The 15,443-nt window shown below is 34.6% G+C and overlaps 1 protein-coding gene across 1 annotated transcript in view; it reads right to left on the minus strand.

The window, feature by feature from the left end:
- Positions 1–15,443, minus strand: part of SCLT1 (sodium channel and clathrin linker 1) — a 204,364-nt gene that overhangs the window by 76,822 nt on the left and 112,099 nt on the right. The window contains exons 14-15 of the mRNA XM_045798986.2: positions 9,379–9,450; positions 924–998 (exon numbers count right to left, since the gene is read on the minus strand). Coding sequence (XP_045654942.2) covers positions 924–998; positions 9,379–9,450 — 147 coding nt within the window. The remainder of the gene's footprint in view (positions 1–923; positions 999–9,378; positions 9,451–15,443) is intronic.

A 15,443-nucleotide genomic window follows, 5' to 3' on the forward strand; every position in this document is an offset into this window, starting at 1 on the left:
GTTTTACATTTCCTCAATTAAGCCTATTATTTAATCTATGCCATATGATTTTAAAAATTCATCCCAGCCATGATGTACAACAGGTAGCAATCCAAATGGGATCGATCCCTATTCCATAACAGAAGGAACTCAGAAGGAACCAACTTCACAGGAGACTGGTGACCATAAAGGTTCTAGGTGGAACAAGACATACATACTTTTGCTATGTGCTGCTTTGTAAGTGACTCTTACTATCTGATGTCATGATCTTTTTATGTCAATAATACAGATACATCACATGCTTTTAATACTACATAGTTCTTCTTTGAAAATCAAATTCTGACTCTACCATTTAGTATTTGTTAGTGTGGGTAAGTTACTTAACCTCTATGAAAGTTTCTAATGCAACACTTAAAACACAGTATTATGCTGCATCAAGTTTCATTTCCCTTTTTCCCCCAAGGCATTTTAAAAGAGTGGGATATTTCCTGACTTTTCACATTATTTTTTCTCAAATATCATTGGGGTAATGTTTTCCTACTTAAGAAATAAAAATCTATACTTTTAAAAGGTTAAAATCAGAGTAATGTTACAATTTTCTGGTTATATATACTTGTTTTTATAGATGGCTTAAACCCAATAAAAGTTGTCATTAAATTTAAAAACAGAAGGGAGACCAAGTAAAATTTATTATTGGGATGAAGTTTAAACAAGAAAAATAGCTACTTCATAAAATTCATACTTTCAAGTAAAAAGTACAAATACTGTGGCCACTCTTATAAAGAAATGTATTCAGGCAATACTACTATTTAAGTGCGACTGTGAATATATTCCAAGTAAAAACACTTACAATGTAGGGGTTGCTAGTAGATAGTGTGATGAAAGCGAAGAGTAATAGTAAGGATTTGCAGTTGAGTTTTAGGTAGGTATTTTTTCTTTTTTACCTTTTCTAGTTCTTCTTCCATTGCTTTTTTCTCCCTAATGGCTCGTTCAATTTGGCTTTGTTTTTCAGCACACTCCTACAAATTCAATTCATATTGTAAATAAATATATTTGTAAAATCTTAAGAAAAAATGGATAAGTAAAATGATTTGCTCAAAACAATACTGTACTTACCCTATCAATACAGCAGGACCATACTGATTATTAAACAAAAACAAAAAACCTCCATCTTCAAAGAGCTACCTATCTCAGGAGTTCTAAGTAAACATGCTAAATTGGTGACAGAGGTTCAGGGATTCCAGAGAGAAAAAAATGAGACCCTTTTCTCATTTTGTTTTATTCATACACTCTTATCATGTAATTTAAAAGGTAACACAGAACTGGACAGTGACACAACACCCTGAGGATAACCTGTGGCCTAACATGCACACAGGTATATAAATTCTAAATCTTTTTTTTTTTTTTTGCAAAACTTATAAAGAGCCAAGGAGTGCCTCGGTGGCTCAGCTGGTAAGCTTGTGACTCTTGATTTTGCCCTAGGTCATGATCTCAGGGGTGTGAGATCAAGTCCTGCATTGGGCTCTGTGTTCAGTGGGGAGTCTGCTCAAGATTCTCTCTCTCCCTCTCCCTCTGCCCTCTCCCCTCCTCCTTTCCCCCCCGCTCACATTTTCTCTTGAAAAAAAAAAAAGAAAAAAGAAAAAAGAGCCAATGGACACAAGATCATAAAACATTTCTGCTCAAAAGGTTTTAATCAGTAAAACTGAGCAAGCGTATCAATCAGTTGTTAAAATTTAGTATTTTGCAACTAACAGTAAAACTGAAAACAACCATTATGATGACTGGTTCCTCATAGCTATTTGTTTTTATCTATTTATTTATTTTTGAGAATGGGTGTGATTATTTTCTACTAATTGTAAATTATGCTTTGGATGAACCTCCTTACAGGCAGTACATTACCAGTATTCAATTATCTTTAGTGTAACTTTACAGAAGAACTGTATATCAGTATTTTTAAATTTTAAAATGAGCTTCTAAATTGTGAACCCAAATGAATTCTGATTATAATGAAGACCCTATGTTACTAATCAGATGTAATGAAGACCCTTAACCCTATGTTACTAATGAAGACCCTTAACCCTATGTTACTAATGAAGACCCTTAACCCTATGTTACTAATGAAGACCCTTAACTCTGTTACTAATCAGATGCTTAATCTAAATTTATTATCTTTCATTAAAGCAGAATTGTTAGTATACAAAAAATGAAACCTTAATGTTCCATATAGGTTCATACAGTAAATTGCTAATCTATGAAAAGGCGGTTTTATGGTGTGAAATCTGGGATTTCTCCTATGTTCATAACTCATCTTGTGTGATTGTTAAAAGACTATTTTTAGAGGAGTTTTAGGTTAACAGCAAATTGAGAAGTTAGAGATTTCCGCTATTGCCCCCATATATGCAGAGCCCTCCCCCATTTTCAACATCCCCCACTGTAGTGGTACATTTATTAATACTAAGGAACCTACACTGATACATTATCACTCAAAGCCCATAGTTTACATTAGAGTTCACTCCTGGTGCTGTACATTTTATGGGTTTGGACAAATTTATAAAGACATATACTCACCGTTACAGTACCATACAGAGTAGTTTCACTGTTCTAAAAATCCTCTGTGCTTCACCTATGCTTATTCATCCCTCTCTCCTCCTAAACCCCTGATAATGTCTTTTTACTGTCTCCATAGTTTTGCCTTTCCCAGAATGTTAGTTGGAGTCAAACAGTATGTAGCCGCTTTAGACTAGCTTCTTCCACTTAGTAATATGCATTTTAGTTTCCTCCATCTCTTCTCATGGCTTGATAGTTCATTTGTTTTTAGTGCTGGATAATACTCCATTGTCTAGATGTACCAGTTTATCTGTCCATCCGCCTAACTAACGGACATCTTAGTTACTTCCAAGTTTTGGCAACTGTGAAGAAAGCTCCTATAAACATCCATGTTCAGGTTTTTGTGTGGATATAAGTTTTCAACTCCTTTGGGTAAATACAAAAGAGTGCACTTGTTGGACCATATGATAAAAGTATATTTAGTTATGTAAGAAACCATCAAAATGCCTTCAAAAGTGACTATACCATTTTGCATTCCCACCAGCAATGAATGAGAATTCCTGTTGCTCCACATCTTTCCCAGAATTTGGTGGTGTCAGCGTTCTGGATTTTGGCCATTGTAATAGGTATATCTGGTACATATTTGATGTAATGAGTAGCAGTTCATTATTGTTTTAGTTTGCATTTCCCTGGTGAAATATGATGTGTAGCATTTTTCATATGCTTATATGCCATCTGTATACCTTCTTTGGTGGGGTGTCTGTTAAGATCTCTGGTCCACTTTTTAATTGAGTTGCTTTCTTACTGTTGAGTTTTAGGAGTTCTTTGTATATTTTGTATAACAGTCCTTTATCAGCTGTGCCTTTTGCAAATATTTTCTCCCAGTCTGTGGTTTGAATTTTCATTCTCTTGACAGTGTCTTTCACAGAGAAATTTTTCATTTTAATGAAGTCCAACTCAATTGCTTCTTTCATGGGTCATGCCTTTGACGTTGTATCCAAAAATTCATTGCCTAACCCAAGATCATCCAGATTTTCTTCTACTTACCTTCTAAGAATTTTATAGTTTGGGGTTTTACATTTAGGTCTGTGACCCATTTTGAATTAATTTTTCTGGAGGGTGTAAGGTCTATGTCTATATTCATTCTTTTACATGTGAATGTCTAATTTTCCTATCACCATTTGTTAAAAAGACTGTCTTTGCACCATTGTATTGCCTTTGCATCTCTGTCAATGATCAGCTGACTGCATTTATGTGGGTCTATATTTTATTCCATTCTAGATTCTGTATTTTATTCCATTGATGTATTTGTCTATTTTTTCACCAGTATCACAGTAGCTTGATTATTATAGCTTTATAGTAATTCTTGAAATCTGGTAGTGTCAGTCCTCTGATTTTGTTCTTCTTCAATATTGTGTTGGCTATTTTGGGTCTTTTGTTTCTCCAGATAAGCTTTATTTACTTATTTTAAAATTATCATTATTTTTTGAATTTTTATTTAAATTCTAATTAGTAACATACAGTGCAATATTGGATTCAGGAGAATTCAGTGATTTATCACTTACATACAACACCCAGTGCTCAACATAACAAGCACCTTCCTTAATCCCCATCACCCATTTAGCCCATTCTTCACCCACCTCCCTCCATTGGCCCTCAGTTTGTTCTCTATTGGTTTTTTTTTCAAGATTTTATTTATTTGAGGGGCGCCTGGGTAGCGCAGTCGTTAAAGCGTCGGCCTTCGGCTCAGGGCGTGATCCCGGCGTACCGGGATCGAGTCCCACATCGGGCTCCTCCGCTATGAGCCTGCTTCTTCCTCTCCCACTCCCCCTGCTGTGTTCCCTCTCTCATTGGCTGTCTCTCTGTTAAATAAATAAATAAAATCTTTAAAAAAAAAAAAGATTTTATTTATTTGAAAAAGAGTCTGCATGCGTGTGCTCATGAGCGGGGGAGGGGGAGGCAGAGGGAGAAGCAGACTCCCCACCGAGTGGGAAGCCTGACCCAGGACTCGATTGCAGGACCCTGGGATCATGACCTGAGCTGAAAGCAGACGCTTAACCAACTAAGCCACCCAGGTGCCCTGTTCCCTACTGTTAAGAGTCTCTTATGGCTTGTTTTCCTCTCTCTCTTTTTCCTCCCTTCCCATATGTTCATTTGTTTTGTTTCTTAAATTCCACATATGAGTGAGATCACATGGTATTTGTCTTTCTCTGACTTATTTTGCTTAGTATAATACACTCTACCTTCATCCACGTTGTTGCAAAAGGCAAGATTTCATTCTTTTTGATGGCTGAGTAATATTCCAGTGTGTGTGTGTGTGTGTGTGTGTGTGTACATATCTATATACACACACACAACCACCTCTTCCTTATCCATTCATTAGTAAAAGGACATTTGAACTCTTTCCATAGTTTGGCTATTATTGATAATGCTGCTATAAACATTGAGGTGTATGTACCCATTCAAATTTGTATTTTTCTATCCTTTGAGTAAATACCTAGTAGTGCAACTGCTGGATCATAGCATAGTTCTATTTTTAACATTTTGAGCAACCTCCATATTGTTTTCCACAGCGGCTGCACCAGTTTGCATTCCCACCAACAATGCAAGAGTGTTCTCCTTTCTCTGCATCCTCACCAACACTTGCCGTTTCTTGTGCTGTTAATTTTAGGCATTATGACAGGTGTGAGGTGGGATCTCATCATGGTTTTGATTTGTATTTCCCCGAAAATGAGTGATGCTGAGCATCTTTTCATGTGTCTGTTAGCCATCTGGATGTCTTCTTTGGAAAAGTGTCTATTCATATCTTCTGCCCATTTCTTAACTGGATTATTTGTTTTTTGGGTGAGTTTGGTTAAGTTCTTTATAGATTTTGGATACTATCCTTTTTCTCCAGATAAACTTTAGAATCAGTCTGTCAATATCCACAAAATAACTTGCTGGGATTTTGACTAGGATTGCACTCAAATCTGTAGATTAGGCTGGGAAGAACTGACATTTTGATTTTGAGTCTTTTATCCATGAACATGGACTATCTCTTCATTTATTTACTTCTTTGATATCTTCCATCAGAGTTTTCCTGATATAGATTTTGTTAGATATATAACTAATTTTTTTGTGTACTAAGGTAAATAGCATTGTGTTTTTAATATAAAATTCCATTTGTTTATTGCTGGTATATGGGAAAACAATCGACTTTTGTAAATTAACCCTGTATCCTGCAACCTTGTATGCTATAATTGCTTCTTTGTTCCACGGTTTGTTTTGTTCCTTTTTTGGCTTGTTTTCTACATAGACAATCATGTCATCTGCAAAAGAATTTCTTCCTTCCCAATCTGTACTACTTTTATTTCCTTTTTTAGTCAAATTGCATTAGCTAGTACTTCCAGCTTGATGTCGAAAAGCAGTCATGAGAGGGCACATGATTGCCTTGTTCCTGATCCTACCGGGAAAGCATTTGGTTTCACAGCTGTAGGCTTTTTGCAGATAGATATTCTTTATCAAGTTGAGGAAGTTCCCCTCTGTGTCTAGTTTACTGGGAGTTTTTATCATGAATGGGGGTTGGATTTTGTCAAATGCTTTTTCTGCAGCTACTGATATGATTCCCATGATTTTTAATGTAGATATTAATAAAAAGTTTGGATCACACTTCTGAATCTGGTGAATGCTTATAAAGAAAAGTACATGATAAATACACTATGCATCTCTCTCCACCCAATCCACCATTTCACTGATAAATGATGACTGAAAGAGTATTGGCTTAACCTCAGATAACAAAGTCAAAATGAGACAGAAAAGTTGAAATCTTTATAGAGAAATATATTAATTCTATTAAAAATTCACTGTAATATTAAAGCAAACATTCAAAATTACTATTATTAAAAAGCTTTCATGGATATTTGCTACTAATCACCACCAATATTCCTACCTTTTGGGAAAGATAGGACCAAATGCTCCTAAATATTTTTTCAAGTATTCATGGAGTATATTCAAAATCATACCCTACAGTCCACCATAAAGAAAATCATAACAAAATTAAGAATCAATATCCTATAAATTATAGTCTGTGGCATCTATTTAACTGGATTAGAAAACAATTATAAAAAGATATCTAAATACCTATGGACGTGGAGATACAAAACTAAAAAAAATTTTTTTTTAAATTCACTGATCTAAAAAAGATCATAATGAACTTTTCATTTAACTTGTATAAAATTAATAACCAATCTTCTTACTCATTTGCTGTAGATTAACAGCAATCTCTGCTAGTTGGCAGAATTAAAACCTTGAATATTCCTTAGAAAACAGTGTGGAGGTCCCTTAAAAAGTTAAAAATTAAGCCACCTTATGATCCAGCAATTGCACTACTGGGTATTTACTCCAAAGATACAGACGTAGTGAAGAGAAGGGCCATATGCACCCCAATGTTCATAGCAGCATTGTCCACAATAGCTAAATTGTGGAAGGAGCCGAGATGCCCTTCAACAGATGACTGGATTAAGAAGATGTGGTCCATATATACAATGGAATATTACTCAGTCATCAGAAAGAACGATTACCCAACATTTGCAGCAACATGGACGGGACTGGAGGAGATTATGCTAAGTGAAATAAGTCAAGCAGAGAAAGACAATTATCATATAGTTTCATTCATTTATGGAACATAAGAAATAGCAGGAAGATCGGTAGGAGAAGGAAGGGAAGAATGAAGGGGGGTAAACAGAAGGAGGAATGAACCATAAGAGACTATGAACTCTGGGAAACAAACTGAGGGCTTCAGAGGGGAGAGGGCTGGGGGATGGGGATAGGCTGGTGATGGGTATTAAGGAGGGCACACACTGCATGGTGCGCTGGGTTTTATACGCAAATAGTGAATCATGGAACACTACATCAAAAACTAAGGATATACTGTATGGTGACTAACATAACATAATAAAAAATTATTTAAAAAACAAAACAAAACAAAAAACCTTGAGTATTCTTAAAAGAAACCATACCCTGTAGGAGAAAGTAAAAGCTGTGCTGCTTTCCAAAGGGAGATATGTAGCTAGACTGGTTCTGGCCTTTTCTTAAACCTATCAAGAACTCTGCACACTAACCTAAAACACAAGTTTTTCTCCTTCCTACAAGCATAACTTAGCTTTGGGTTAGCTAAAGTGTGTTTAACTTTTCTCCTTGACTTCATCTTTATAGTATACGTGGTAAAATTGGTACTTAAGAATATAAATCAATACCTGATGTCAGGTTATTATGTCTCAAACCATAATCTGAGTTTTTGAGTTCCCTGAGAAAATCTGCTTTTTAAAGTATTTGAACATGTCTTCCTTTCAGACATATTTCTCAATGCCAAATATTTAAAACACTTTTCAATTAATCAGTACAGTTTTCCCCATGGAATCAACATGACATAAGATAGTATTTAATATCTTTAGAAAAATCCACTTAGCTATGGATTACAATTGTTTTATTATAAATCGTAAGAAATACCTTTTGTAATAAACTGAAATAAATTTTTTTTGCTCTAAAGTGAGTTTATATAACTCTGGTTGTGGTTGTTAAGAGTTATTATTTTTAAAATCTCTGCAGATCTTATCCAACACACATTCTTTTGGGAAAAGAGAGAAATAATGTTCTCATCCTTCCAGAGTTTACAAGCCATTAAATGATGCTGGACTAGGGTAGGACCTTCATTTTCTAGCTGTGAATCTGTTGATGGTTAAATCAGTCCATGTAAGAGAACAAGCAAAACAGTAAGGTGACAGAAGAGGAAGAAAAACTGAAAAACAACAAATAATTAGACATGACTAATTGGCCACACGGCATCCCATTGATTTTACTTAATGTTCCTTCATCCTTAAAACAGATGACATTAAACAAACAAAAAGTAACACTGTTTCTTGTTCTATTATTCTCAGGATGTATACACAAAGACAAAAGTCTCAACATGTACATTACAGAGTTTGCAGAATGTGGAAAATGTTCTCCTTTCAGAGTTGTTTAAATACCAGTCAATAAATATTTATTAAAAAACATACTGTGAAAACACTGTGGTAGGCAATGGGGAAAATAAAAAGATGCATAAGACTCTTCTACTTTGAGGTATTTACAATCCAATTGGAAAGGTAAGATTCTCATAAAGAAAGAGAAAGGGAGAAGGAAGGAGGGAGATAGGAGACAGGGAGAGACAACTCATATAACGCAATATATTTATTACAAGACCTAGTTCATTGCTAAGTTTTGTAGTCAAGATTAAAAGCGATACAGAGATTCAGAAAATATTAGAGTTTGTAAAGTGGAAAATATCTTCCTAATGTCTGAAAATTCTTCTTTTATTCCCCTGTAAGCAAGGCTATTAAATTCCATTTCTTATGGAATTTACATATTGTTAAATTTACATATTTAATTTACCTCTAGCCACACAAGTACTCTTTTCCTTTCTCCTCTGCCTATTTATCCTTCAGTACTCATTTCTTTTGGGAAGCTTCTCTTTTTTCTTTCCCACTATCATATACACTTTTTCTTTCTCCCTTGTCTCCCAGATGAACCCTGCATATGGTAGCAGCTGCATATGGGTGCTTCAATAGCACCCTGTGCGTTCTTTGTCAAAAAAAGTAATTGTAGCAAAATGTGATAAATGCCATCCATCTTTCCTGCTAGACCATAAGTTTCAAGATTGCAGGTAACACATTTATTTTTATTTTTATTCTTCTCTAAGCATCTAGCATAATTCCTGGCTTAATAAGTATCTTCTGAATGAACAAGAATACCCATTACAAGATATATTAAAATGTATCCTGGCCTTTAAAATAATCAATATGCAGAAGAAAATATTAATACTATATTCCAACATACCATTTGAAGGGCTGAAAGTTCTTCTGTTAGTCGAGAAATCTGTATATTACACTGTTTTCTTGTGCTTGCAACCTGTAAATTAAGACATTTATAAATTGTTTAGGTTCTCAAAACATGATTAATGCCCAATAAAAATGTTTAGGATAATAATTTTGATAAAAAATAAAATTGTAACTTTTAGGTCATAAAAAATAAATAAGCACATGGTATATTAAAGAGTCAAGACTTAACCATGATAGTGGAGGGAGAGTGAATTTCTATTAAAATTTACCATATTAGGAGTGAAAACTGGGAAAATTTCAAAATATTTACTAATCTCCTCAAAAGAAAATAACTAAAGTCATTACGGGTTAACATAAATAACATTTTTTTAATGAAAAGTAATTGTATTTTCCAAAATTGAAAATTTTTTAGAATGGTATTATTTTACATTTTTGCAAATTTCCTTAATGTCTGGCTCATTAGAAGACAGCTAGATTCTCATATCTATTTCTATGTTCAACCTATTCTGTTGTTGCATATCATCAGCCTCTGGCAAACAACACTGTACACTCATGAGAGAATGAGAATGAAAAAAGCAAACAATAAACTATAAGTATGAAAGTTAGGTTTGACCTTGCAGACCCTCTGAACAACACTTTTTGAGAACTCCTGCCATAGAGCAAGTCAAGAGAAAAACTGAATTACACACTAAAAACGTAACTAATAACTTTTAAGGCACTTTTGTTTTATAAACAGAAGAATATTTTTATATGGCACATATTTCAGTACTAAGTACATTACTTTGTGGGGAAAACTCATTTCAATTAACATTTAAATTACATCAGAAACAGTATGGTTTATGTATACAGAATATTTTGAAGAATTAGTTACATCTAATTGGGATGGCTCCTATGACAACGTATTTTTCTAACTCCTCATGCTTTTTAAAAAGACCACAAGGAATACTGATACTGATGCTATGTCACCAGTAAACACTCATGAGCCAAAGATTTTTGGAAATTTTCTAGGATCTTATAAAATAGATTATTTCTAAAACACGAGGTAAGCCTTCTTAAGAACATTTATAACATTGACATTTTATTACTTGACATATATTTTATTTGGTTAATTAATATCAGTTACCTTTCTGAAGACCCGACAAATATTTGTGGGTCCCTCTGAGCTCTATTTTAGATTTTAATTTGGTGAAAACTTTGCCTATGAATAATTATATGAAGAATCAATCCATCCTATTTATGGGTCAGTGATACTCACACTTAGCCTTTACTAAGGTCTGATGTGTGAGGAACTGTTTAGAGTGCTTATTTAAGTGTTATTATCTCATTAATTCTCACCAAGAATCTGATTAAGTAGTTATTACCCTCATTATAGATGAGGAAGATTAAGGCACAGAGAAATTACGTCATGAAGGTTTTCAAAATATAAAAATTTTAGTTCCTATGAGTGCAGTCATGTCTGTCTGTCTCTCACATAATTTTTTAAAAGTGTTCTGAAAGTATCTAGAAATTGGGGTGCCTGAGTGGCTCAGTTGTTAAGTGTCTGCCTTCAGCTCAGGGTGTGATCCCAGGGTCCTGGGATCAAGCCCCGCATCAGGCCCCCTGCTCCGCTGGGAGCCTGCTTTTTCCTCTCCCATTCCCACTGCTTGTGTTCCCTCTCTCGCTGGCTGTCTTTCTCTCTCTGTCAAATAAATAAAATCTTAAAAAAAAAAAGGTTCTAGAAATGACGCAGTTAGCATAAGGGTTTATGACCACAGTAGTAAATATATTTTGAAATATTTTTACACTGATGCTGATAATTCAGTAAATTGAACTATTCATACTTACTAAAAAGACTGTGTAGGACTACTGAAACTGACGGTATATCATCAGTAAAATCCTATGCTGCAAAGGTCATAGAAAATATTTTGAGGTTAGTATCTGATAAAACAATGTAAATCTTGTTATGTGAGCAAATACACATATTTGAGAGGCAGTTTAACGTCGCTGGGGTTCAGAAGCCTGTATGGCAACTAAAATCACCTCTCTTAACCTAACCTCACTTTCTTTATGTAAACATTTTCTTCGATAATTTATGGATAGTAAGGGTATTTATAAACCAAATAGTAAGGTAAATTAACAAGAGACAGAAAGAGAAAAGGCCAATAATAGTGCAAATAGTGCCTAACTGGATGAATATAATATTGATTACAAATTTTCAGCCATGATTTAAAATCAAAAGAAAATCAAAATCAAAATATAATGTTATTTTCACAAATTAAGTTTTACTTTTGAAAGAGATCTGAGAAAAAGCTATTTCTTTATTTTAAAGAAATAAGCTACTATCATATTTTGTTTAGTTTTACAGCCAGAACATAAATATGTGACGATTCATTACATTTACTCTGTTAATAAAAAGATACTTCTAAAGTCATCAGACATAAGTAACCCCCAATTCAACAGATTAATTCTACGTATTTGGAGAACATGTCAAATTATGATAAGTGGGGCAACTATCACCAATATGGGTGAAAAATTTCATATAAAAACATTAAAAATATATTTAAAAATAAAAATGTATATAAGGAGGATATACTACATGCTCTATAAGATATTATATATATAATTTATATATATACTTAATGAAAATAATTCCTACTCTTTGAAATTCCACACATTGCAGAATTATAATATGTAGAAAGAGAAACATTTCTCATTATTCTATCTTCTAGGCTTAGCACTATTTGAAGGTTGATGTATATACCTCCAGAATTTTTTGTTTCACAGATAGCTACACCACATCATTAATAATTTGCAATTAAATGAAAATTCAGAGGACAATGCTAAAAATAGTACTTATCTCTAGGTAGTGGAATTGTAAGTGATTTGTAAGGTATTTGTTTTTTGGGTGTTGAGTCTGGTATGTTCTTTATAGGTTTTTTTTTTTTTTTTAAAGATTTTATTTATTTATTTGACAGAGAGAGAGAGACAGCCAGCGAGAGAGGGAACACAAGCAGGGGGAGTGGGAGAGGAAGAAGCAGGCTTCCAGCAGAGGAGCCTGATGTGGGGCTCGATCCCATAACACCGGGATCACACCCTGAGCCGAAGGCAGACGCTTAACAACTGAGCCACCCAGGCGCCCCTGTTCTTTATAGGTTTTGGATACTAGCTCTTTATCTGATATGTCACTTGCAAATATCTTATCCCATTCCATAGGTTGCCTTTTAGTTTTGTTGATTGTTTCCCTTGCTGTGCAAAAGCTTTTTCTCCTGGCAAAGTCCCAATAGTTCATTTTTGCTTTTCTTTCCCTTGCCTTTGGAAACATGTCTAGTAAGAAGTTGCTGCAGCTGAGGTTAAAGAGGTTGCTGCCTGCGTTCTCATCTAGGATTTTGATGGATTCCTGTCTCACGTTTAGGTCTTTCATCCATTTTGAGTTTATTTTTTGCATATGGTATAAGAAAGTGGTCTAATTTCATTCTTCTGCATGTGACTGTCCAGTTTTCCCAATACCATTTGTTGAAGAGACTGTCTTTTTTCTATTGGATATTCTTTCCTGCTTTGTCGATTAGCTGACCACAGAGTTGAGGGTCCATTTCTGGGGTCTCTATTGATCTATGTATCTGTTTTTTACCCGTACCATACAATCTTGATGATTATAGACATGTAATACAGCTTGAAGTATGGAATTGTGACACCTCCAGCTTTGTTTTTCTTTTTCAACATGATCTTGGCTATTCGGGGTCTTTTCTAGTTCCATACAAATTTTAGGATTGTGTTCCAGCTCTGAAAAATGATGATGGTATTTTGATAGGGATTGCATTGAATGTGCAGAGTGCTTTGGGTAGCACACACATTTTAACAATATTTGTTCTTCCAATTCAGGAGCATGGGATGTTATTCCATTTCTTTGTGTCTTCCTCAATTTATTTCTTAAGTGTTCTACAGTTTTCGATTACAGGTCCTTTACCTCTTTGGTTAGGTTTATTCCTAGGTATTTTATGGCTTTTGGTGCAATTGTAAATGGGATCGCTTGCTTGATTTCTGCTTCCTTGTTAGTGTACTGAAATGCAACTGACTTCTCTGCATTGATTTTATATCCCGTGACTTTGCTGAATTCCTGTACCAGTTCTAGCAATTTTTTGGTGGAGTCTTGGGTTTTCTACATAGAGAATCACGTAATCTGCGATGAATTAGAGTTTGACTTCTTTGCTGATTTGGATGCTTTTTATTTCTTTTTGTTGTCTGATTGCTGAGGCTAGGACTTCCAGTACTATGTTGAACAACAGTGGTGAGAGTAGACATCCCTGTCATGTTCCTGATCTTAGGGGAAAAGTTCTCAGTTTTCTCTGTTGAGGATATTTGCTGTGGGTCTTTCATACATGGCAGAGGGTTTTTATCAAGAAAAGATGCTGTATTTTGTTAAATGCTTTTTCTGCATCTATTGAGAGGATCATATGGTTCTTGTCCTTTCTTTTATTAATGTGGTGTATCATACTGATTGATTTGTGGATGTTGAACTATCCCTGCAGTCCATGAATAAATCTCACTTGGTCATTGTGAATAATCTTTTCAATGTACTGTTGGATCCTATTAGCTAGTGTCTTGGTGAGAATTTTTGCATCCCAGTCATCAGGGATATCAGTGTGTAACTATCCTTTTTAGTGGGGTCTCTGTCTGGTTTTGGGATCAAGGTAATGGTGGCCTCATAGAAGGAGTTTGGAAGTTTTCTTTTCATTTCTATTTTTTGAAACAGCTTCAAAAGAATAGATATTAAATCTTATTTAAATGTTTGGTAGAATTCCTCTTGGAAGCCCTCTGGCCCTGGACTTTTGTTTTTTGGGAGATTTTTGACTACTGCTTCAATTTCTTTGCTGGTTATGTGTTCAGGTTTTCTATTTCTTCCTGTTTCAGTTTTGGTAGTTTACATGTTTCTAGGAATGCATCCACTTCTTCCACATTGCCTAAGTTGTTGCCATATAATTGCTCATAATAACTTCTTCAGTGTTGGTTGTGATCTCTCCTCTTTCATTCGTGATTTTATTTATTTAGGTCCTTTCTCTTTTCTTTTTGATAAGTCTGGCTAGGGGGTTATCAATCTTATTAATTCTTTCAAAGAACCAGCTCCTAGTTTTGGCGATCTGTTCTACAGGTATTTTTTTTTTTTTTAATTTCTGTATCATTGGTTTCTGTTCTAATCTTTATTATTTCTCTTCTTCTGCTGAATTTGGTCTTTATTTCCTATTCTTTCTAGCTCTTTTAGGTATAAGGTTAGGTTTTATATCTGAGACTTATCTTGTTTTTTGAGGAAGGCCTGTATTGCTATATACTTTTCTCTTAGGAGTGCCTTTGCTGCATCCTAAAGCTTCTGGACTGTTATGTTTTCATTTTCATTTGCTTCCATGTATTTAATCATTCTTTAACTTCCTAGTTGACCCATTCATTCCATAGTAGGATGTTCTTTAACCTCCATGTATTTGTGGTCCTTCCAAGTTTTTTCTTGTGGTTGACTTCAAGTTTTATAGCATTGTGGTCTGAAAACATGCATTGTATCATTTCAGTCTTTTTGTACTGGTTGAGACCAGATTTGTGGCCCAATATGATCTTTTCTGGAGAATGTTCCAAGTGCACTTGAGAATACTGTGTATTCTGCTACTTTAGGATGAAATGCTCTGAATGTATCTGTTAAGTCCCTCTGATCCAGTGTGTCATTCAGAGCCTTTTCCTTGTTGATATTTAGATGATCTGTCCATTGCTGTAAGTGGGGTGTTAAAGTCCCCCATTATTATTGTATTATTATCAATGAGTTTCTTTAATTTGGTTATTAATTGGTTTATATATTTGGCTGCACCCACGTTAGGGGCATAAATATTTACAATTGTAGATATTCTTGTTGGATAGACCCTTTTATTATGATATAGTGTCTTCCTACATCTCTTATTATAGCCTTTGGTTTAAAATCCAGTTTTTCTGATATAAGGATGGCTACTCCAGCTTTCGATATTCATTAGCATGATAAATGGTTCTTCACTCCTTCACTTTCAATCTGGAGGTGTCTGAGTCTCTTGTAAGCAGCATATGGATGGGTCT

The sequence above is a fragment of the Ursus americanus genome, chromosome 13, assembly GCF_024610735.1.
Source record: "Ursus americanus isolate L20-20 chromosome 13, mUrsAme1.1.p, whole genome shotgun sequence".
NCBI lineage: Eukaryota > Metazoa > Chordata > Mammalia > Carnivora > Ursidae > Ursus > Ursus americanus.